The 26,418-nt window shown below is 39.0% G+C and overlaps 1 protein-coding gene across 3 annotated transcripts in view; it reads left to right on the forward strand.

Annotated features, from left to right (window-relative positions):
* LOC120422250 (mucin-19-like) overlaps nucleotides 1–26,418 on the forward strand; it is a 134,711-nt gene that overhangs the window by 12,837 nt on the left and 95,456 nt on the right. For 2 of the 3 annotated variants that reach the window (XM_039585646.2, XM_039585643.2), the window contains exon 2: nucleotides 4,457–7,671. In XM_039585646.2, the coding sequence (XP_039441580.1) occupies nucleotides 4,457–7,671 (3,215 nt within the window). The remainder of the gene's footprint in view (nucleotides 1–4,456; nucleotides 7,672–26,418) is intronic. The other variant, XM_039585645.2, reaches the window with a different exon arrangement.

The raw sequence follows: 26,418 nt of genomic DNA on the forward strand, positions 1-26,418 counted from the left end.
GTGTATCTTTTGAAGGAATTTTTTGATCGATTTGGTGTCTTCGGCAAAGTTGTAGGTGTGGATATGGACTACACTGGAAAATAATGATACACGGTAAAAAAATTGGTGATTTTTCATTTAACTTTTTGTCACTAAAACTTGATTTGCAAAAAAAACACTATTTTTATTTTTTGATATGTTTTAGAGGACATCAAATGCCAACTTTTCAGAAATTTCCAGGTTGTGCAAAAAATCTTTGAGCGAGTAATAAATTTTTGAATCAATATTGATTTTTTCAAAAAATCGAAAAATTGGTCGCATAAATTTTTTAACTTCATTTTTCGATGTTAAATCAAATTTGCAATCAAAAAGTACTTCAGTGAAATTTTGATAAAGTGTACCGTTTTCAAGTTAAATCCATTTTTAGGCGACTTTTTTGAAAATAGTTGCAGTTTTTCTTTTTTTTTTAAATTAGTGCACATGTTTGCCCACATCTAAAAAAAAATATTTTTGAAAAGTTGAGAAAATTCTCTATATTTTACATTTTTGAAATTTGTTGATACGACCCTTAGTTGCTGAGATATTGCCATGCAAAGGTTTATAAACATAAAAAATTATATTTTCTAAGTCCCACCCAAACAACACACCATTTTATAATGTCAATATCTCAGCAATTAATTGTCCGATTTTCAATGTTAAAATATGAAACATTCGTGAAATTTTCCGATCTTTTCGAAAAAAATATTTTCAAAGATTTTAAACCAAGACTAACATTTGAAAAGAGCGTAATCTTGAATGTTTGGCCTTTGTTTAGTCTTTGTTTAAATTTTTTTTTTCGAAAAGACCGGAAAATTTTACGAATGTTTCATATTTTAACATTGAAAATCGGACCATTAGTTGCTGAGATATCGACATTAGAAAATGGTGTGTTGTTTGGGTGGGACTTAGAAAACATCAATTTTCCTGTTTCTTAACCTTTGCATGGCAATATCTCAGCAACTAAGGGTCGTATCAACAAATTTCAAAAATGTAAAATATAGAGAATTTTCTCAGTCTTTCAAAAATATTTTTTCAAAAGTGGGCAAACATGTGCACTAATTTAAAAAAAATAAAAACTTCGACTATTTAAAAAAAAAAGTCACCTAAACGTGAATTTAACTTGAAAACGGTGCACTTTATCAAAATTTCACTGAAATACTTTTTGATTGCAAATTCGATTTTACATCGAAAAATGAAGTATGTGGTGTTCATTTTGTATGCAATACTAGTTCGGCCACTACCCTTTTTTCCACAAGAAACCGGACTTGGATTGACTTGAGGTCGCGTCCCCCACCTTGCTCCGTAAAACGAAAACGAAAACGAAATTCGATTTTACATCGAAAAATGAAGTTGAAAAATTTTTGCGACCAATTTTTCGATTTTTTGAAAAAATCAGTATTGATTTAAAAATTCATAACTCGTTCAAAGATTTTTTTTGCACAACCTGGAAATTTCTGAAAAGTTGGCTTTTGATGTCCTCTAAAACATATCAAAAAATAAAAATAGTGTTTTCTTGCAAATCAAGTTTTAGTGACGAAAAGTTAAATAATTTTTTTTTACCGTGTATCATTTTTTTTCAGTGTAGTCCATATCCATACCCACAACATTGCCGAAGACACCAAATCGATCAAAAAAATCCTTCAAAAGATACAGAGTTTTGAATTTTCATACATCATTTTTGTATGGCCAGCAGCCAAATTTGTATGGAAAATTATATGGACAAACTAATGATGCAAAATGGCTTCTTTGGGCATACCGAAGGCACCAAAAAAGTTTCAGTCGGATTAAAAAATACAAAAAAAATCGAATGACCGAAATCTGAGAGAACTACTCAATTGTTTTCGGTGTAGTCCTCATCTATCTTACAACTTTTTCGAAGGCACCAAACCGATCAAAACATTCCTTCAAAAAACAATTTGTATGGAAATAGTAGTTTATGCAACAAGTTGCAAAAAGAGGATTTTTTCAGCACGAGTCGTACATTTATCCAACGAGGTTCACCGAGTTGGATAAATACGAAGAGTGCTGAAAAAATCAAGTTTTGCAACGAGTTCCATACAACATTTTTTGCAATTCCAAAAAACACACACTGAGTGAAATTCTATGTCAAATTTTCATGTATTTTGTCAATAAATCGTTTAAATAAAAAAAATGTTGAAAAGTGTTACTTTTCGAAACAAGTGCTGAAAAGTTCAACATTTCAGCACCCATTTGAGTGCTGAAAAGTAGAACTTTTCAGCATTTATTTTGAAAAGTGTTGCTATTCGATTCTGTTATTTTTGGTACAGAAAAGTAGGCTATTTCGTCGTTCAAGAATGACAGGAAAAGTAAGTAGTTTCACGACGGAATTGCAAAAATAATATTGACAAACTGAAGATGCAAAGTGGTTTCTTTATGCATACAGAATTCAATAAAAAATCAGGCAGATTGATAAAACAAAAATTAAAATGAAAATAAGGCTCATTTCGTAGTACATTCCCTTTGTCACATTTTCTTCGAAGGATAATTTATTTGAATTCTTTCAATCCGTTTCATATCTGCTGTTGAATTTGTTTTAAATAACTTCTTAAATGAGTCAAAATTGATTTGTAAAAATGGCAGATGCACGTTAGAAAATTGATTACAATAAAATTTAATGTCAGTTCTTCCAGTGTCAGAATACCCGCGAAAGAGATTCGCCGAAACACTTCTATTTGGTGCATTATGGCTGTGGCCGCCAGGTGGCAAAATCAACGCCAGCTGGAATCATTTCAGCCAGATCTCCTCGCAACGTGTGGCTCTGATTTCGGACTGAACTCGCTTCTTGTGTGATGCGAATCCACTTCGCCCCGGACACTGACGATTCTTCAGTCTTCGTCATCTGTGCCACATTCCAGTGGTCCGGTTCGCTGGCAACCTGTTTATAACTCGTACTTGGGGTTATTTCACCAGAGATGACACGAACAAAGTGTGTGCCTCCTTGATTAACGACTGTTTGTGCGAAGGATTTCGGAAATTCAAATTTGGAACACGGCAATATTTCGCCGACCACCCCCTCAAAAGTGGGTTAATACCATCAATTGTTTGCTCGATTTTCCTTGAATTCCTATTAAAAATACCCTCATTGGTATGTACGTCCCGCCGCCGATAGCCATCGCGCGAAAGAACTACTTACTGAAACGTGACACTCTGGCGACGGGATCAACCCGTCCCCGCGCGCTCGGGCTGTCCCACATAAAACTGAACACAAATCCGACCTACTTGTCCCTCTTCTGCTCCTCCTCGCTCGTATACGCGTGTTCTACTTTGGGTCGTACTCCGGTTTTTATTTTTTTTTAAATTCGCGCTCACCTCAATCCGGCTGGCCGCCAGACCTTGGTCGTTCGTTGGTCAAGATCCGATTATGCGTCCATGCGAGCGTTACGATGTTGGCGGAGGGGTTGTCCTGGGGGCAATCCCAAGTCAATTAGTCAACGCAGAACTTTCTAAAATTTCAGATAGCTCTTCTTTGCATATCTGGTGGAGAACATCTTGCCCAAACCTTAAAGGTTCGGGATGATACACATCAAGATGGTATGTGTGTGGATACCTCCCGGTATAACCGGATTAACCAACGTGGAGTTGTCCGTTTTATTCCCTCATTCTGCGTTGCAGAGCAGTGCGCTGGTTCATCGGTCAACCTGCGCGAATGAACTAACCTCAATGTGCGTTTCATCTTCGCGTTGGGATCATAAGAACTCAATCATATTTCAGTTAATCTCGCGTGGATCATTCCGAACGTTGACCGCTGGTATTTTCTCCACCGACGAGGTCTTCACGTCCGCGGACGTGTTGCCAGTTTTGAGGGTAAACAAACTAAAAAGTTACGGTAATATTTAGGTTTGCTTGGAATTATTGCATCTGGATCAAATTAATCCTGAATAAACTAAAACTGGCATCACTGCCAGATCAACGCTACAAACACGCGGGGGTCGTCGCGCAGCAGATCGTAGAAAGGTGATAATTTCTCCGACGCGATGCGCGGATGCGTTTCTCATTCTACCTTCCACCACGCAGCGGTGCTCTCGACCCGCGACCTACCTGTCTCTTCGTACCTGTCTTTGCGTGTGTTCATTTCTTCAACTCTCAAAAGAGTCGAGAGAGAGAGAGAGGCTTTATTTACACGCGCGCTTATACACGTCGCACTTGAGAGTTTTGAAGAGAGTGAACCTCGCGCAACTCCACCCGCGTCGTTGTGTTGACTTCTTGATTGATTGTAGTCGTGGAATGAACTGCGCGTTCAGGGTTGTAATTTGAGGTTCAAGCGTTATCAGTTTTATGTTTATGTTTTGGTTTTGGTTAAGGGATACCTGTTTGTACAAACGTCACTAACTTCATGTTCTATGTTTCTCTGCACACCACCCCCCATTTTCATCGACCTGAACACCCGCACCACCACCATCACCTCAATGCACCAAAGATCCATCCGGTGAAGCCACTAGTAGTAGTCCAGCGGCGACGTCACCGTCCGATGCTAGTCCGCCCGCAGCGTTAGCGTTAGTAGACAGCCCTAACCGAGATTCACCTGCTTCACCAACAGCCGCCGCGTTCGGAACTCCGGTGTTCGTAGGTCACTCGCCGACGTCGTCACCACCTGGGAATGAACCCCCGCAGCAGCAAGTGTTGGTGAAGTCGTCACTCGGCCGTCCCACTAACACAGCCACTCGAGAGGCGACGGGGGTACTTGCTGGTGCTGCTGGCACGTCGGAGAAACAACCGTTGCAGCACACTCAGCAGTCACATTCCAATGACGGTCCCGAGAGCACCTCCATTGGTAGCAATAGTCGGGCAGCAGCACTAGCGGCAGTAGCAGCAGCAGCACCTCCAAATAGTGGTCCAGTGGGAAAGTATGCCGCGGCGGCCGGTGCTGGTGTTAGTGGAAGTGTTGAGTGTGAGCGCGAGCTAACGCGACCAGCTTCAGGTGAAACCAACAGTTATAGCAGCGGCAACAGTGAGAGTTGGAAATTGAAGAAAAACACTTCAAGTGCTTCGAGCCCGAACGGTGGTGGCAGTCAAACGGTTGCCAAAATGGTTGCAGCGAGTGCTGAAGAGATTGTTGTTTACGAGAAGAACCGATTTGTAGGGAACGGGACGGCCACCGGTGCGGCGATCCCCGGGGAAGTGGACTCGGCGGAAGAGCTCAAGTACGGGCCGGGGATAGTGTCGAAGTTGCGGTGCCGATATCTGAGTCTGGCGCTGCGGCAGTCCGCGAACAAGCAACGACCGTCGTTGAATAGTATGCGCCGTGCGACAAGTTTGAACAATCTGCTGGACGAAGAAAGTGAGGATCTGAGTGAACGGGAGAATTCGATCGAGGCGAAAGATCACTCGCAGGACAAGTCCCATCAGTACGAGAAATTGGGTCGGGAGCATCAGCATAATCAACTGAACCTGCGGGAGCAGCATCAGCAGCAGCAGTTCCACCAGCAGAAGGCAAAAACTCCCGACGAGTACATCTCGACGTTCCAAAAAAGCGTACAGAACAGTTATACGCGAAGTGGCCGACAGACGGAGAAGAAGAACGAGTACAATCGGTACAATAAGCAGCGTGGCGCGGACTCGCTGAAACGGGCCCGATCAGTTGAGGCGCTGGTGCGCTACGATCATAAGGCCTGGGAGCGCGATATACAGAAGGAGAATCTGTACAACAGCAACGACAGCAATGTGATCATACTGGACGAGATTTGCAGCAACGGGACGGCGACCAACAATAACATCAACAGTAACGGAAACAACAACAACTGTCAATCGGTGGCGATGAACAAGGCTGCCGCTGCTGTAACCGCGGAGTTGATAGTGGATTGCGTTACGATCGAGGAGAAGATTATCAACGGGCGCGAAAAGGGTGACCCGAAGCCCAAGCGGCTGACCTCGTTCATCGATGCGGACGAGCGTCCGCCGCCGGACGTGGTGCGGCAGACGATGAAAATTTTCGAAGCAAACGCCAACCGCCGACGACCCGTTGCCAGAACTAACGGTGCTGCCGGGGAGGTGGCCGCCAAGGTGGCCAGCTACAAGTCGATCATCTCGCACGAAAAGCCCCCAATTACGCACCCCAAGCCGCCGCTCAGCCCGAAAAAGCCAAATATCATCCCGCGAGCCACTAGTCCCAAGTCGAATGGCACTGGCCCGGCCAACACTGCCAACGGTCTGAAAGACAAACCCCCGATGCTGCCCAAGCTGGACCTGAACGTGATCCGCACCTCCCTGGAGACGACCAACAACGCCAAGAACGCCGCCGCGACTCCACCGACGCCGCCAGTTCAAAACAATACCGTCACATCGACGCCGCTGTCGGTTCGCGTTGAACCGCCCCAAGCCTACCGTCTCAAGTATGAATCACCCGCCTTATCGCCAAACAACAACACCACCAGCAAAGTCACTACAACTACGACGACGGCGACAAATCGTGCCGAGAGTCCTCGATTCTCGACCGCAGCCCCGGCTCTCCCAGCAAGTATGCAAAACAACACAAACAGTACGGCTGCCACGTTCGTCGATTCACCATCGATTCAGGCGCTCACGAGTAAGCTCAGCGGTTTGAACATTGCGACCTCTACCCCGACAAGCACACGCTCACCAACTCCATCGGATCCAGCCGCGGCACTCGTCACCGCCACCCCCACGCCTCCGCAGGCACCCCCGCGCGCCGTCCTGCAGTACACCACCAGCGACGAGGAGGACGACGATCCGGACGATCCCGAGCAGCGCGAGTACTCGATCAACAGTGATCGCGGCAGCGATAGCCAACCGGATGACCTTGAGCTAGACGACTCTGCCGGCGAAGACGACGACGACGACGAGCCCGATACGAGCAAGACGGTCTCGCGCGCCGCCATGGACAACATTGCCAAGGCAGGCGTTACGACGCAATTCCGCTTCAACGGTGGCGGCGGCGCCCAGAACAAGTCGCATCTGCCCGGTCCCAACAATGGCGGCGGCAGCCCCGGTGTCAAGCTGCTCGCCAGCAAGCGGCTGAACGTGGACGATCACTCGTCAAATTCCTCATCGACGTCGTCATCGCCGATCACAGTGCCACCACCCGCGGTCGTTCTCACCCAGAAGCCGCCCGTGCCGCTGTCCCGTGAGAGCCTGTCGGCGGCCAACGGCCTCAGGGCGGCCGGTAGTGTCACAGCCAATAGCAATAGTCTTAGTAATCATAGCAGTAGCAATGCCAATACTAGTGTTAATACCAACGGAAGCAAGTTAGTGATAAATGCGTCAGATTCCGCGAGTGCTCCTACCCCTCCCCTCCCGACCACAGTGTCGTCAAGTGACGTGAAAACGGGCAGCCTGACGGCCCGCGAAATCGAGAAGAATCAAATCAATCTAGAGAAGAGTGGAAGCGAAGAAGCTAGTGAAAAAGTGGTGCCGCCCGCGAAAGCTCCGAACAACAGTGGTGACAACAGCGCAGGTGGTGACTTCTTCATGGCCAAGTGGGGACCGGCCGCGGCCACACCGCCGACCACGGCTCCGCCCGCCGTGCCCGTGCTGGTCAAGAAGAAGGTCAAGGCGCCCCCGCCGCCCACCGAGGCCAACACGATGGTGTTCAACTTTAGCGACCGGAAGGACGTGCCGGACTACATCGAGAACGACGGAATTATTCTGCGACCGCGCCCGCGGGAGCTGCCCAAGGTGAGTCACCCCGTTTCAATTTTTCTCCCCCTTCTCTTGTTTATCAAAGTCGATATTTATCTTGCCACTGTGCTTACTTAAAACTTTATCAGCGCGAGCGGGGATGCACTTTTTACGCGATAAGACATAAAGGAAACTCTTGAGCTTGGCCTGAAATATTTATAGCTTTGTCATGTCTTTTTTCTAGACTTGAGAGAGTTACACAACAGTACGCTGCGCGACTTTAGTGCGACTTGTGCGTGTTTTGAAAGTTAACCTTTAAAAATTCCTAAATTTTACGTAACAATAAAAAACAGTCACAGCATAAAAATGTTGATAAGGCTTATCGCCACGATTGGGTATTTTATCGTGCCGAACTACTACCTCCAATTTTTTTTTTCGATGAAACAACCAGTCACAAATACCTTTAAAAAACAAGTTGTTTGCTTCAAGGTGCGGTTCGTCGTACCATGTTGAAGAAGAAGAAAAAAACACACATCAAATCATTCATGCGCCTTGACTCTGCCATAGTCTGCGCGAGCACGTATTAGTCAGATCGTGCTTTTTTTATTACGCGCGCTGCCTCGAGAGACTCCTTCCAAGAACTAAGAACTCACATTTGGAATACTCGCTCGAGTGGGTACCGTAAAGTAAGGTGATATTGTTGAATTATTACTATCTGTTTAGAATTATGTTTGGAGTTTAGCTTATTTTGCTTTAACCTTCTACTCTCATGGAGCGTTGGGTACGGTTTGTCCACGCATCCTTCCTCCCCACTAGATTCTGTGAAATGTGATTCCTTCTCAGAATTCTCTCTGCGGTGAACAGGGCTAGTCGTTTTAATTTTTTGTTATTTATTTATTTTTGTTTTTTTAACTTTCCAGCATGCTTTCATCGGACTGATTGCGTCTGTATTAGATTAGAAAGTTTAAACTTTTGCATTAACCTTCTGCTCATTTTTTTTATTTTTTTTTCTTGTCCATAAAATTTGGACTATTTCCATGCCACTTTTAGTTCTAATCCAATAATGATTTTTAAAACAACCGATTTCGGATTTAAAAATCTAGAATTTCAGTTATTTTAGAAAGAACATAATTTGTTTTGCAATATTTCTATTTTGTATTTTGTAAAAAAAAATAACATCAGGAATTTTATTCCTTGGGCAGAAATAAATAACTGTGAAAATTTTGAGCGAAATCTTTTAAGGGTTAAGGGTCGCTTTTTATCGTTAAAGTTGGTGAAAAAAATCTTTTCATACAAAAACGTCTTCTTTAAATCGTCAATAACTCGTCAGGGTTAACTCGGATCGTTTTGAGGTTTTCAACAAAGTTGATTTTCATATAATTTTACATAAAAATCTCACACTTTACAATAATCCGCCACATTTAACGCCACCTTTTGGCGGAATTTTGAAATTTTTGCCTTTTCTCATGCATTTTTTCGAATTTCCCATACAAAATTCAACGAAAAAAGCGAGCCTTAACCCTTAACCGATTAAGCTGAAAATTGGCACAATTATTTTTTTAACCTAAAGAATCGAGCCAGGGGGTATCTCTTTCGATAATCCAAAATTTTCATTTTTTCTTGTCACCCTAAGGTAAGATAAGGACTATTTGGGAAAAAAAGATACACTCTAAAATAGAGGTGGGCAAAACAAGAGCGAGCCGCTCAAAGAGCCGGTTCACTAAAAAGAGCGAACGAATCATGGCTCACAAAAAAGAGCCACGGTTCTTTTTGAAACTCCCGTCTTTTGAATGAACCGCCCCAAGATGGAATGATTTTTAAAACTTGTGTCTATTTTTATGTATACAAATGTTATTCAGAGGGTTTCCAACAAACTGTAGCCTTAAATTTGTTTTTGAGAATTGAAAATGCAATTTCAAAAATTTCAATGCGTATAAAGTTTCCTAGTTTTCCAAAAGTGAATGATTTTCTAAATAAAGTTAAACTACTTTTCAAAATTTAATGTATTCGAGCATTTCAAATTGCTTAACCTGGAACATTTTATCAAAATATAAAAAAAGCCTGCGAGTTTTTGAAAAAAAAAAAAATAACCAAATCCTCTAGCCCGATTAAAGTTAGGTAAGAATCGATTTAATCAGAATGTTGAATAAAATTTGCAGAATATTTTCTCCAAATATCAGCATTTGTTAAATTTTGGCAGATTTAAGTTTGGGTGCTTTTCAATTATTCTAACGTTGAGGTTTGGGTATAAATCTTGAAGTAGAGACCGGCAGGACTTTTTCGAGCGCATTTTCTTGTTTTTACTTTTTTTGAATTATTTATAAGTCCAATAAAAAAACTAAAAAAATCACACCATTCTTGAAAAAAGCCTTTTCATCCAAATTTTGAAAAAGAGCGAAAGAGCCGTTCAAAAGAGCAGCTCTTTTTAATGAGCGAACGAAAATGAGCGGCTCTAAAAAAAAGAGTGATTTTGCCCACCTCTACTCTAAAATATTAACCCATATTTTTATTTCACATTTTAGCATTAAAAAAAATGATTTGCTCAAAACTCTTGGACATGTTTTTTTTTATATTTTTAGGCCGATGCAAATATTTAAAAAAGTTGTTGTCCCTCGGCTATGCTGAAGTTCAAGGGGGGGGGGGGGGGGGGGTGTGAAAAAATAAAAAAAAATATTAAAATTTAACAAGCCATGGTCTCAACATTTGAATGCAACAAAGTATTTTAAAATGCATTTTACACAAGTGTAGTTGTTTTGTAACGATTAGTTTTAGTTTTCAAAAATGTAAGGTTTGACGAAAACAAAAATATTAGCAAAAAAAAAGTTTTGCGGTACTGTACATCGAAAATGGTCTGAAATTCAAAAGATTTTTGAATAAACCCAAACATGCTAAAATGATTTTAAACGCAGGAAAATCCATTTTGAAATTGATTTCAGTTGATTGCACTATAATGTTTATTGATAGGTATTTTGAAGTTTTTTTTGAAAATAGTAGTTTATGCAACAAGTTGCAAAAAGAGGATTTTTCAGCACGAGTCGTACATTTATCCAACGAGGTTCACCGAGTTGGATAAATACGAAGTGAACTGAAAAAATCAAGTTTTGCAACGAGTTCCATACAACATTTTTTTCAATTCCGAAAAACACCCATTGAGTGAAATTTTAAGTCGAATTTTCATGTATTTTGTCAATAAATCGTTTAAATCAAAAAAATGTTGAAAAGTGTTACTTTTCAAAACAAGTGCTGAAAAGTTCAACTTTTCAGCACCCATTTGAGTGCTGAAAAGTAGAACTTTTCAGCATTTATTTTGAAAAGTGTTGCTATTCGATTCTGTTATTTTTGGCACAGAAAAGTAGGCTATTTCGTCGTTCAAGAATAACAGGAAAAGTAAGTAGTTTCACGACGGAATTGCAAAAAAATATTTTTTGTCCCCTGATTTTTCGGGCCGATTTTGAAGTAGGGAGGGGTGGGGGAGAGGGGGAAGGGTATCAAAAACATTTAAAAATATTTGTACCAGCCTTATTGGAATAAAAGAACAACTTTTGGGCTAAACTAACTTAATTTTTAGGTACAAAATCGGATTGGAAATCAAAAATTATCTAACACAATTTTTGATAAAGGGTTTTATATTGGAAGTAAATCCACCTAAAGCTTGACTTTTGCGATTTTTTTTAAATTTTCGGTTAGTTTTTCAACAGTGCTCTTGATTGTTGAAGTCTGATAATTTTTTTTCGAAAACTACATGCGAAAACGAAACGAAGTTGACTTTATAGCTGTCGGCCACCATTGCTAGTACCAACCACTAGTGTCTTCCTTTTGATCTACTAGGACTTCGCCGCCCTGGGCTCCTAAGTGTATGAAAGTATGGCACGGAGCGACGGCGCCGAATACCCATATTTACACAAAGAATTTTAGAGCGCCCGCTGCGGGATTCGAACCGGCGACCTCTGGATTGTGAGTCCAATGCGCGGTCCGATTGATCCACACGGGCAGGAAAACTACATGCAATTTCCTATATACAGTAGTTGTTCAGTAACTGGGCTGAACGAAAAATAACGAGGGGAATACCGATACAATTTTTTTTTTATGAAATATAAAAATAAAAGTTACTCAAAGTTACTTTTATTTTTTATTTGTTGGACATGATTTTTGCAACCATTAACCTCTCGGTAATTTCAGTTTGTTTTGATTTTTTTACGTTTGTCTGATTTTTAACTGGGCTACGGCCCAATTATCGAGCGCCCAGTTAAAAAAAAACTACTAAACTACTGTATTTGTCTAAAATTCATTTAAGGTCGAACCCCTAGTTGCTGAAATATAGCCACAAAAAGAAAAAAGCGACAGGAAAATGTGAGTTTTGAGCTAATATATGAAAAGGGAACAATTTAAGATCTTTTTATATGTTAGTCTTTTATTTTAAATTCTGTCAATAATCTTATCGTAAAGATCAGCAAATTTCAGTTTAAAGTTGAGTACGTGATATCCAAAAAACTCATATTTCTCGATTACTTTTTCAAAACAAACCAATGTGTTGAATAAGTAGGCTAGATTTATTCTTCTACTTGTATCTATCCCTCAGCAACCAGAACTTCATCATTCTTGAAAAATTCATAGGAAATTTTGTGGAACATTCGAAAAAAATGTGATTTGACTGAATAAAATAGCGTTTCTATCTAACTGAGCGCGCTTATCATTGTTTTCCGTGTGTAAACTAGACAGCGATGTACCACAAAACCATGTTAATTTGTGTTAAATCACTGGTCGTGGCCAGCGCCGGTATTGAACACCATGACAGGGGCATTGGAAAAGTTGCGAATCGAGGAAAAATAGCACCCACTGATCTTCCGTGACACGTGGATGTTCCTTTTGAGGGTTCTGGTCAATGCAACTACGGGTTGTTGTTTAAACTTTTATAACTTGTCAAATAACACAATTGAAATGTCCAACAATTATTCAACAAGATCAACACTAGAGAACCTTGCCAGTTGACGGTACTCTTCACGAACCGATAAGTCAAACAGGCACAACTCTGTCATCGCTTCAACACATGCGCGCGCCCGCATTAAGGACACACTCCATACGTACTCGAGAAGCACTTACACAAGCGTGGCAAGTTTAATTCGCGCACACAAAGCAAAACTGCCGCGCGTGTGTTTGTGTGATCAAAGTTCAATCCCCATATGGTTCGCAAAATGTGTTGCGTTGAATGTGGAGTGTGAGTAAGTGAGTTGCGCAGCGATACATTTCCGGAAGGGGGTAGCCAATCGTCGGAAGTTTGCCATTATACCGGGGTTAGGTGGGGGGGGAGAAACAGAGAAAGAGAGCTATTACGGTCAGATGCTAATTGTAGTGCCCCCCATAACGCTGTTGTTGTTGTTGTTGTTGCATCTAGCAATTAGATCGACATGTGCGGGGCCGGTCCACTCGGAAGTGCTGGCGGAGATCGTTGCACTGTATGACTGGATTCCTGAGAGATGATCCAGTATTGATCTCACCAGATGATGGATGATTAATTTGGAGCGAGAATGAGAATTCCTCATGAGTAATGTAGGTTTTTATTTGACTGAAAACCCTACATGGGTTTCCCTTTTGTTAACTGTATTCTGTAGTTTCGCCATTGGTTTTTGCTTTGATTGGAAATAATTCACTAAACGAGCTTCTACTTCTTTTATGCTACTTTCAATACTCTAAACCAAGTTTAAACCAGTTTTAAACAAAGAACTGTGTCAAGTTCATCAAAAGTCTCTCCCCTTTTCATCTCAGTCTTGGTATCTTTTTCCTTTTACTTTAAGTCCCTTCGCATAAATCGGGAATGAACATTGAATATACGACTATGCCCGGCAAAGGCAGCATCTGTTGCCCGAGACCAAGTCAAGAGAAGGAAAGACACTTTAGCGAAAAGAAGACGACGGACCGCAACTTCGACGTCGACGAACAAGAAATGAAATGATTATAACGGAAGTTTTGCTTTATTTCACAACATTCACTCCGCTGCACACATACACAAAGAAAGTGGTAAACTTGTATACGTGTGTCAGGGGATCGAGCCACGGAAGACGGATTGCAACCCGGTCGAAAAAATAAAGCAAACCTCAAAAATAAGAAGCAGCATTGGTTGAATCATGATGATGATTTATTACTGTCGAAATTACGGTCAAGTTCGGGTTCGTCTTCTGGGCTGAGGGCCGAAGCTGTCGCCATCGATATCCGCCGCTGATAAAAAGAAAGCGGATGTTTTCGCCGGAATGTGGACCGAAATGACCGTGCCCTTCCAATACAGTGAAACTCAGGTTGCTCGACACTTTTGAGTTTGTAACAAACTGTCACTTTTTACCTTGTTTAAGCTGTCCAACCAGCAAGCTATTACTGTACGTGATGCGCAGCTCTCAAGTTGGACGACAGCAAGGTGTGTATCTTGTGAACGTCGTTTTGCTACACCTTTCATGTTATTGTTGATCTTTGGCGATGCCGTTTTTTATGGTCCGCCACACGATCGTGACCAAATCTGAAACTTTGACTTTCTAAAATGGCCTGTCAACGACATGGTAGACGTCCCTAGTAACATTTTTAAACTTACAGGTTTTATCATGGTTCTGAAAACCCTCATACGGCCTAAATAGGCTTTTATGGCCTACTTAAAACCTAAAATGTTACTAGGGGTGGGTTCTCCCTCCCCCTCCCGCATCTTTCAGGTTGTTCCGAATCGCCATAAAAGTGAGTCTAATCGGTCACTCACTCATCAGTGTTCGACAATGTGATGTGTGTGACCCGGGACGGTCATTTTTCATCCGACGATTAGCGTACGGTTGTCGAAACGGGGGTTGTAAATGGGGTATTCGAACAGATTTTCTAATGAATTGACTTTTGGCTCAGCTACTGGTTCCGGCAAGATGATGGGACATTGTCATCATCAACTAATCTATTTTTTACCAGCGATTTAAACTTTAAATCTCAAGCGAACTTTTCTTGCCGATATAAAAGTGGAGAATTGGTGTAACGAAAATCTCTCCCGCACCCTTAAACAAATGTTTTATTGTAGACATTTTACCACTTTTGTGGCATTCATGTCTTACTTACTCACTACTCTTTGCAAATCGAATTTTCTTTTTATTTTTGGATTTGGATGAAAATTTGTCCATGCAAAAAGTAATTTTGTATCATTAGTTTTTCCAAGCAAGGTTCCATACAGCTTTGAGGACAGGTCAAAATGGGTTTGTAAATATATGAAATTCTGTTTAATGAGAAGGGATTTTTGATCGACTTGGTTTCTTCGGCAAAGTTGTCGTTAATACAAAGATAGGGTTAAAACAAGTCATTCAACAGTCATCGTATTGACAAGGTACAATGTTCAAAGTGGAGATATTTGAACTTTTTGATACTTTTGGAGTAATTTCGAAACATTTATTGCATGGCTGATTTGGAGACGTCTTTTTTTTGCAAAAAACGTTCCTCAAATTTCGACAGCTGCCAAAATGGCTGGAATTGTTTTAGAAACAAGATTTTTTCAGAAAAGTTTTCTCAAGATGGCTTCTACACAACCCTTTAAACAGAATTAAGTTTCAATGCATTTTCGGATTCTTCGGACAATTAACCACTAGGAGAAGGTAAACGAAGTTAGTAATAATAAAAAAATGTGTGTTTTTGAAACGTAATTAAATAAATTTTTAAAATTTACCTAAATTTTATATGTATTTTGTTAAAAAGCTTACAAACTTAGTTAACTAAATATAAACATTGGTTTTATTTCTTAAAACCATTTGACGTAAAAATAAAATTTGTACACAAAAAAAAATCAAACCATCCAAATTAACGACCCCCGGGTCTTTTGTGGTCTCTATTGCAAGTTTCTGCACGAACCTAGGAGTCCGAAGGCTTGAATGGGGAGAGCACCCAAACCTCTTTTACTCCAAGGAACCTTCCACCCCAGTGTTTGAACTGACGACCTATGGATTGTGAGTCCAACCGCCGCCAGCGATTCCACCGGAGCAGGCTTGGTTTGGTGTGTTGTTTGTACTTATGGCATGGAGACGACTCCTACACCTGGAATGGCTTAACGGCCTAACAACCAAGGCCGGGACCGACATTTTACTTCCTCATCCGATGGAAGGTTGCAGCAGATGGGAATCGAATCCAGAAGCATCCGCTTACAAAGCGGACAGCGTAACCATTCGGCCACGCACTGCCATTTGTACACCTTTAACCCGATTTTAACAACAAAAACTTTGACTATCAAAGTCACCCCGGTATTCAAAATAAGAATTTTACACGTAACTATTTTTTTAAACACTAAATATTGAAACAACTTTTTTTTTCAAAAACAGAGCGTGGCTTACCCTAGTACATGTTTTAAAAAAAAAAGTCATGAAAAAATTCTAACAAGTTGGAAAATATTCGAAAAATAAATTAAAATCCTATCAATTTTACCCCGGTTTGCGGTACACGAAAAAATAATCAAATTTCTTATTTGAGTTGAATTTCCAAAATACGTACAGTTTAGCTTATTTTTTTGAAAATATCGAAAATCTGGACATAAAAATTGATAAAAATCATTTTTAGACAAAATAATTTTTTGAATAGAAAAGTAATTTTCAATCTTTTTAATAAAATGAACCTTTTCAAGTAATAGCTACTTTTAAGTGTAAATTTTCGTTTTTTAAGGTTATTTTCAGCTTAAAGCATAAATCTTTAAACAAAGTGCTTACACTTGAATTAAAAAAATGAAAACTTTAGAAAAATCCTATGATTTTCTCTAAATAACGTGTTAAACTAGATTATCAGTTTGATAAAATAGTTTATTCATTCGATAAACATGTTTGTTGAACCATCCCTCATGATAGTTGATAAATTGAAAATGTCATTTTTGGGTCATAACAAACATGTTTGTTGGATCCACAAAATTGTTGGTTTGAATTGGACAAACATGTTTACTGGCCCTGAGATGACAATCATGTTGGTGGAGTACACCCAACATTTTGCTAAGTTTACAATTAGATTTTTCTACGTGATGGAACTTTAAAAAATGGGCAATCAGTTTCAGAGATGCAGCCTCAAAAAAGAATTCAAATTAATGAAATTGTTACATAAAAATCCTTCCCATATAAGTATTTCAAAAAGTTTATAATTTGGTCTAAAATTTTAAATAAGGAAAATTATCTATTTTCAAACCTTTTCAAAACATAAGCTTGAGCTTTAATGTTCTTAAATTTGCATTTTTTTATCGACAAGTGCTCACGAGGCCCTCCAAAGCAAATAACACTCCAACGTCAACTGGAATAACGCTGGACTGGAATCGAACGGACGACGGGTAGAATGTTCGGCGTTACTGCTGCTACCAGCTGCCGACTGAGCCATCTTCGCATTTTATAAACGAGCGGCTAAAGCATCAACTTGTTCAGGGCGAGGCTCAGGCAGTGGACCAGCGAAGTATGAGAGCGATAGAAAGAGAACCAAATATAACTATTTTTAGTTCGAGTAGTTTTGAAGTCAACGTTTAGCAGAAATACATTGGATATATGATTTACATTAAATAGGAATTTACAGGAAGCTGAACACGGGTAGAAATTCATCAGATTTGAGTTTCCATGCTCAACGTTTCCATAAGATTTATGATTTACATTAGATTTAGATTTACATTGGAGTAATTTCCATGACTTTTTACTCTTTACATCATATTTCAACATTACATTGAGTGAGTTTACATAAGAAACAGTAATTACGTGCTGTGTAAATTTACATATTTTTTTCTGTGCACTTGGCTGTCGACGAGAAAGCGTCCCCTACCTGTGAAACAACTTTTTGAAATCATAATTTCCTTTTGCTGCCCGCTTCACTCATTTTAAAATAGAACATAGGCCACACCCTTTTCCTACTGCAATCCAAGTCGAGCTGCTCATTCCCATTGGCTAATCAGAATTAGTTGATTTGAACTAATGTAAATTTCAAAACTAATGTAAATTCCAAAACTAATGTAAATTTTCAAAACTAATGTAAATTTCCAATGAATCTAATGTAAATTTCCAATGAACTTAATGTAAATATACATCATTTATCATGATACCTTTTGGTACATGATAAATAATGTAAATTTACAGAAATATTTTTTTCTGTGTAGGTATTATTAAAATTTAATGAAATTCAAATTGTATGACCTTGAGCCCAAATATGACACAAAAATAACTCTAAAGTGATGAATAATGATCAAAAAAGAATCAGTTTTATTTGATGGCCATATTTCAAAAGTTTTTTTTTTGGCAATTTATATACTTAATTGCATTTTAGGGATGCGCATCCAGGTTTTGACAACCTGTACAGATAGTAAACAAATCCACTTTTTTAAACACATCAATGTCTCAAATTTGTTAGATTATGTCGAAATGATTGGTTGGTGATCTTCAAGCAGCTATGACGTAATATTTAAGAGAAAGAACCTTATTTTGGGTAATTTAAAAAGCACGTCTAACCAGAAGTCAATTCTTGACGCCAGCAAAAAAAAAACCCAAACCTAATACCGAGCCGTAATTTCGCGCCACCGCGCGCTTTTTCCCTGATTGCACCCTCGCCTGTCGGCTCCGTCTCCGATGCGTAACTAATTCCGATATTTCATAATTGGCACACCATCCAACTTGCTGGGCTGCCCTCTGCGCGACCAGAGTACATTCATCAGTGTGTCCAAATCAGGGAACCGCAAAGCCGTAAGAAAATACGGGCCATTTTTATGTGACAATGTCACGTAATCGATGGTGTGCTGGCTCTGGTTCTGGTTGGACAAGCAACTGGGTCCACTAAACTCTCTCGCAATGCACTGTGTCCATGAATAGAAGCGTCAAAGTGAAGCCCGAAATAGGGCAGGGATTTGGGCGGTGAATTATGGTAACATGCTGCGGGTTTCACTCTGTACGCGGTAATAGAACGTTATGCGATTTGTGCGAACGCACCAACAACTTGTTGTATTGAGGCATAACAGCAAACCAGACCTGTTGTGTGGGTTTGTGGTCGATACGCGTAATAAAGTAAATGAACATCAGTCGTAAACAGTGTTGCCAGTGGCGTTACACAAATCACACCGGTTATGTCAAGGCATTATGAAGCTTTAACGTAGATTTAATGCCCCATGATGAACTTGCTACTGGTTTGATCAAAACGTAACCTAGATGATTTGGAGAAGATTTGCATACACATTTGACTAGCTTGTACAAAGTCAATGCTCCCTGGTGATCACTTCTACAAGTTGTCACACCATATAGGAACTTCAAGTAAACGATACGCGAGCCCTGCGGGCATGCGCTGCGTCAAGTCGTTGACTCTGCGTTGATCCGGGTATCGAGTGGTACGGTAGCGCGCGCTTGCAGCTTGGCGTTTTACCTTGAACCCATCACGAATGTTTTTTTTTGTGCGTTGACACGGTACCAGTAGCCGGCGTGGACACCAGCCGTTCGATGCAAACTCGGTGGCAAAAACTGCCAACGCAAACCATTCTGCATAGATTGGTTTTAGACGTACTCAAGGTTCTCTAGGGTACAGTAAGATCCTGGTGATTGTACACAGGACCCACACTACCGACTCCGACTTCTCAAGATTTAGCGACTCTGACTTCAATTCAACTTCGTCAAACCAACAACTATTCACTGTACACCACTAGTCCAAGTGCCGATCAACTTTTTTGAAGTTCTTTTTTGTGCCAACGACTTCATCGCCGTAGATAAATTACTCATTTATGGCCACACAACTCAACACGTCATCCGCGCGAGCTGTTGACATCGGCCCCGGTCGGGGAACCTGCCTCCCGCTTTGGAGGGAGGGTCAACGCCGCCAGAACATAAATGGACCTGGTCCACTCGAGATACGGATCGGCTATGGAAAGTTGATTTTTACAACCACGCGCGAACGCGAGATTCCACTACTCGACTCGGAGACCTAAACCTAAACAACGACTGCCTGTGTGTGTGTGTCGTAAAAAAAACTAGTCATTATTCCAGCCAGCCAACTACAGTGTAGATCGGGGCTAGACATCTGAGAGCACAGGTGAGCGGGAGTTGCCCCGGCACTGAGTCACTGACTTTACACGTTCTCGAGTGTGGGTTCACTGCAACGACCAGGTGGACTTTGAAACTGAAACATTGTGTGCCACACGAGTAGGTACACGTGGAACGAATCTGCTGGCGCGACAATGCGCTATTAAACTGTGCGAGGTGTCGTGGTGAGAATTAGATGGATTGCGGTGTTAAGTGGATGTCAGGCTAGTTTAAGAGTCAATCGACACATAATTTGAAGACCCGTTTTGCGTTAGGAGCTTGTTGGGTCCATGTTAGATGTTTTTGGAAATAAGTTCATTAAGTTCATAAATTTACAATGTTATTCATTTGCAGAGAATTCACTAAAATTAAATTCTGTAGATTAGAGCATGCTCAGAGAGCCCACATTCATCATACCATGACAAAACTGAATCGTTTACTGACATCTACTTAAAAAATGTCATATTGTGTTACATATTCCCAGATCACTTAAGCATTTTTGGGTCATATTTAAGTTCAACGTCACAAAATAATATTGCTTGTTAAATAGTTTTTAATAGTTTTCTTACATAATATCCAGATACTGAAAAAGTAATGACAGCCAAGATTGACAGCTCATTCACAGCCATCTTTCTGTCTCTTTCTTTTCCAACATCAATCTCTTCTATTCAACGATTGCCATAAGAGTTAACCTAGCGCGAAGAATCAGGTCAGAGCACCGATTTTTTCGCGAATGTACCGTTTTCAGTTATGTACATTTTTAATGCAACGTATTCATAGAGGTGGTAAACACAACACTAATATATGTGTGTATGTGAATGTATGATTGTGTGCAATTGAGCCATCCAGCTCCAACTTTTTGACTTTGAGACTCCTGAACAGCAACAACAAAGACAGATAGAAAGGAACAACAACAACAAAACGCAGACTATAGCGAACAGCAGTGTAATCAACAAAACACAAGCCACCGCACAGATGCTGTGTGTTGCTATATTTTTCTTTTTTTTTTTTTTCGTCGTTGCTCTTTTTTTCGTTCACTTTGTGTAAGTTGTGTGTTTTAACGGGAATTTTCTCAAACTGACGGGTGGGTATGTGAGTGCGAAAAAGCTTGTGGCGGCGGCCAAGTGCAATAGCATCAGGCATCATCGAAGGTGAAAAAAAATTGGATTAATCCACTTTTGTCACAAAGACAATAAAAAACGTGACAATGTTTTATCTTAATAATATTGCTCAATTTTGCCTTTAGTGAGAAGTGTTGCAAGACAACTCAATAAATAAAATTTAAAAATTGTTTAATTGGACCTTCTAAACTTATACAGTTAGTTAACATTTTTAGTTAGGTTTAATGTTTAAAGCTAGAACATATTTTTCGTTGTCTTTTTTGTTTGTCGAGCTTATTAGGCCGATGCAAATATTTAAAAAAGTTTTTGTTGCACTTGAATTTTCATTAAAATTTTGAAGTTTATTGTAAAAATATTTTTTTGCCCCCTGATTTTTCGGGCCAATTTTGAAGGGGGGGGGGGGGGGGGGGGTGACAAAAACTTTTAAAAATATTTGTACCAGCCTTAATCGAAGTCCTCCAAAAAAACACTTCGGATAATCGAATCACGAAAACATTTTCTTTCATTGAAAATATGTTTTTTTTTGGTGAAACTTCATGAAAAACAATTTTGGGGTTTCACGTCTTTTCCAGATATGTGGGCTCAAAATACCAAATTTGTTTAAAACCTAAAGAGCAATTCCAGCCCAAAACAGGAATTTTTCAGGTACTTTTTTCTCGACCCTCTCCGATTTCAATGAAACTTTGTAGACATGTTATCCTACGCTTATATAAGCCGGCAAAATCGGGAAAATGTCGAGAATTTGTGATTTTTTGTTAAAAAAAAGGTCGGGGAAAGTCGGGAATCCCAAGCTACTTGTTTTAAAATGGTTTTCTATGACCCAAGATGATTATGGAGCGATTCCAGCCCAAAACAGGATTTTTGAGGTACTTTTTTCTCGACCCTCTCCGAATTCTCCAGACAATTTTACATAGAAGTCTCCATATTGACCATTGTCTTAAGTCCAATACTTGTGAAGTTACAACGGCGTTAAAATTTAAAATGTTGAAAAAATAGGTTTTTTGGTGGTTTTTGGCAATTTCTATATGACAGACTTGATTTTTCAGTCTCGAAAATATTTTTACCGAAAAGCTCGTCCAATTTCCCATAAGTTTGTCCTTGACCACTTTTCAATATTACTCGTTTTATCATTGATGTAAGCTAATTTACTTTCCAGGTTACTGCCATCCACTGAACTACACTGTAAAAAAAATCTGTTTCAGGTACGATCAATGTGATTAAGCTTACATCTGTGAGCCCATACTTCCAATTAAAAAGCTGTCAATTGCAAACTTATGGGAAATTGGACGAGCATTTGGGTAAAAATATTGGGAGCGGCCGTGGCTGACTGGTTACGGTGTTCGCTTTGTAAGGGAATGGTCCTGGGTTCGATTCCCATCTGCTCCCAAAGAGAAAGTATAGGAAATATAAATCTTGAAACACCGAACATGAACAAAAAATCAAAGTCGCTCGAGTCGGGGTTCGATCCCCCGTCCTTTGGATTGGTAAGCAAAAATGCTTACCAATAGGCCATCGCGACTTGCTGAGCTATGACTGGAATTAGGAATACTGTTACTATCAACTATATACGCGCTGGGTCCTTGTCCATTTTGACAAGGGTTTGAAAGTTCTAAATAACGTTTGAATCCGATTGGTCCAAACGTTCTTCAGGGCGGGGCTTGTCGATAAAGCTGAAGTACCTCGCGCTCGGCTAGCCAGCGTAGAAATGGGTCACCGAAGCTCGGCAGAGCTAACACCTTCCAAATGCCTATGCGAGTTATTTGCATGTATAGAATGTAGATCATGGAAACAACTCAATTTGTAAGAAGCGACCGCGTGGTCCCGTTTGGTTGGTTGCACATAGAGGGTGACGATTCTCGAGATTTTCAATTTCCCGGGAATCGAGAGTTGTATTTTGCAATTTCCCGGGAATTCCCGGGACCCGGGAGTTTTTTTTAAAGTATGCAATAGTGTCAATAATTTATCAGAGATGTAATAAATTTGTTACTTTTCAACCAATTCAGTTACAATTAATGCAAACTTATTCAATGAAACGTTAATTTAAGTAGCCTTGTTTTATAGTTCAAAATATTAAATGAAGAAATTTTAACAGTTATCCAAAAACCAGAATTTAAACAATTGTCGGACCTTAACTTTACAAAGAGCTGCAGAATTATTTTTCCAACATTTAATTTAATTTTGAGGTTGATGCAAAACCGATGATTGACATCAAAAAGGAAATTACTTTGATACAGCAAAATTAACTAACTTAGAATAAAAAAAAACAAAATTTTAAGGTTTGATATGCTCGAGATATGATATGAAAATTGAACTCATCTTATATGAAAATGCTTTTCCCTCTTAGGAACAATACATAGAAATAACATTAAAAAATCATCCATATTAAAAAAAAACTTGAGTTTTTCATTTCTGGGGTGTACCTGCTAAGTTTGCTTTAAAGTAACTTTTGGCTGCACTTAAATATAGTTATTGAAATTTTTGACACGTTAAAAATTTACACTTTCCGAATAAGAAGATTATAGAAGCATTGGTTTATTCGAATTTGAATATCGATCATTGTACAATCAATGTTCTGGACACTTCCGATTTTTTCAAATGTTTTTCTGATTAGTTTATATAATTACGCTTTCATATTTATACGAATATAATTTCCCGGGAGTCTCGACCAAATTTCCCGGGAATCGAGAGGTCAAAAAATGATCAATTTCCCGGGAATTTTTTCCCGGGAATTCCCGCTCGTCACCCTCTAGTTGCACACACACACACACACACACACACACACACACATACACACACACACACACACACAGCATTTCGGTAAAAATATTCTCGAGACTGAAAAATCAAGTCTGCCAATATGGTCAATATGGAGACTTTTATGTAAAATTGTGAATCAATTCCCGCATTCGGGTTTTGAAAATGTTGTCGTTTAGACCACTTTTCAAAAAAAAAACAGTTTCAGTAAATGATTTTTGTATTTTTTTTAGGAGCGTTGCTCCATCCTGCATTTTTCGTGAGTCTTTTTGTAACATTTTAGGCTATTTTCACAAAAATTTTGAACGAAAAAAAACGTGGGCTCAACTTCAAATTTGACTTAAAAAACTTAAAAATCAAAAAATCTCATAAAAGTGGCGTGTTTTATTCTTTCAGTGTATTTTTTTTTTTTGAAAGCCCGTCAAATTTCCTACAAGTTTGTCTCTGACTACTTTTTTATACGATGGCTTCAAGATACAGCGATATTTAAATTACGAAATGCAAAAATATTTAAAACACTTACGCCCTTCTCAAATGTCATTATAGAGTGAAACTGGCTCCATATACACAAAAATGGCTTACATAAGCGTGGGATAACATGTCTACAAAGTTTCATTGAAATCGGAAAGGGTCGGGTACAACCGATTGCCTATTTGACAGGAAATTGCTCTACTTTTCATTTTGTCACATTTATTGAATATTAAAAAAAATCCAGCTTGGATTGGGCAATGGTTTCGTTTGCGGTAAATATTTTTTAATTTTTTAACGAAATTCCAATTTCAAATATATTTTGTTCCAAATGTTTACCTTGAACTTTTTATGAGTATGGGTAAATTACTCTAGATAAAGCCTGATTTTCATTTATCGGAATACTTAAATATCGATTAAAATAAAATCGTTGTTTGTTCAGAATGAAAAAAACATGAAAAAATATTGAAATTTCCATAAAATAAATCCAAGTAATTTTGATTTAAGCTATAATTTTTTTAAATTACAAATATTTTTAAAATAATTGTCTCGTCAAACATTTTACATAAAATGATTAAACATCAAACTAAATTTTTAATTGAAAAACTTAAAACAGTTAAATACTGACAGCTAGATTAATCAAAATTAATTCAAAAATTCAGTATCAAAATTTACAAAATTAAAGAGGGAATTTTCTTTAAAAAAAATTCAAGCGAATTTCTAGATATTTCTTAAAAAAAATGAAAGAATAATAACAGCATCTTAATTTTAACTAATTTCATACAAATCCATTTAGATTTTTTTCGATGGTTGATATTAGTGTATTTTTGCTTGAAATCATTTTTTAGTTAAGACATATTTTTTATTTTTTAGTTTCAGGAAAAGTTGGCGATTTGAAAATGGGATTTGAGTGGTCACCTAGTGGGGCAAGTGTTTTTTTCGTGCAATGCCGCGTATTCAAAAAAAAATCCATTAATGAATTGCTTCTCAGCATATTAAAGCCTTAAATCAGTCGACTCTCTGGTTGTCAATATCCAAGGGACCGTCGAAGAAGAGAATCATCAGTTTACAGAACGATGCAAAATGAAAACTCGATCGAAAATATGTTTTTCTTGGTACCCAGCTATGGGAGAGAATCATGGCAACGTCCAGCAAACAAAAACAAACTAATGTCAAACACCCTTCAAAGCTTCGTTTCGCAAAGAAAAATGTCTATGCAAGCCATGAAATAGTGACAATATCCACAACCGGAAGAGATTTTTAAAGCAAACAGAATCTAAGGGACCGTCGAGGAAGAGATCCTTCAATCAAGAGAAAATATCGAGGAATAAAGCCAATCGAAGTATGCAGTTTGAAGGGACTGAAGAATTCATCGATAGATGGAGCAATATTGATAACGAGAAGATCGACAACCAGAGAGTCGACTGCATCATAAAAAGTTAGATGTGATTAAATTTATGTTTATAAATAGCTCGTCAACTTTTTTTCAAATTAGTTCAATAAGTGAGAAAAATAAAAAAAGGCTAACAATTTATGTTGAATTCATGTTCAAATTTTTTTCTGGGATTATCAATGGCTAAAGTTCCAAAAACTTTTAGAATAACTGTATCGTAATTCTTTAAATTTTCAGAAAGTGAACTCAAACAAATTGGTAAGGTGAATATTATGTGCCAGGAGATAATATCGTGTAACATTACTATACACAATAGTTCTAAATTAACACATTTTTGCTTTAACATCAAGTAGTTTTTAGAATGCCGTGAAATTCCAATGTTTTGTTATTGGCATGCCACAATTTTCCACATTTTGGCCATGGAAAATCACTAGCCCTTATGATAAACCTAATTAAATTTGTAGTGAACAAGTGTAAGAAAAAAATCATTTAACAACTATAAAAGCTAAGCAAAAACTGTAACGTATTGAATTTAAAATTTGATTTAGGAATAGCTTGCATATTTTGTAAATTTACAGATAAATCATGTACTTAAAAATGTTTTTTTTTTTATTGAAATCACGAGAATACGCATTCTGCATCAATATTTTCACCTTTTCAATAAGAACAGTACCGAAAGCTCATCTCGCACTCATATGAAGCGAGCGCGATGAAATTGAGGCTCCAAGTGTTTGCCGGGTGGGGTGTCTGTATGGTTGCAAAGGAAAGATGGATGAAATTGGTTCACATTGGGATGTCTGAAGATGCCTTCTTCGCCCTTTTTTTTTGCTTGCCTTCTTGACTGTTGTTACTGGTCGTATTCAACTTTAGTGTGATGCCCACACGATGCTGCTCTCCAGCTGGAGCCCCAGCACAAAAGTTGATCTAAGAAATTGCGCGCTCCGTAGGAAGTGGAATAATAATAAAAAATGGTTTAATATGTTGTATAAACATATCTCTCTTGGCCGGAGGGGGAGGAGCTTTCGAGGGGCAAATCGAGAGTAAACACTCTCAGAAT

This window comes from Culex pipiens, chromosome 3 (genome assembly GCF_016801865.2).
Source record: "Culex pipiens pallens isolate TS chromosome 3, TS_CPP_V2, whole genome shotgun sequence".
Taxonomy (NCBI): Eukaryota; Metazoa; Arthropoda; class Insecta; order Diptera; family Culicidae; genus Culex; species Culex pipiens.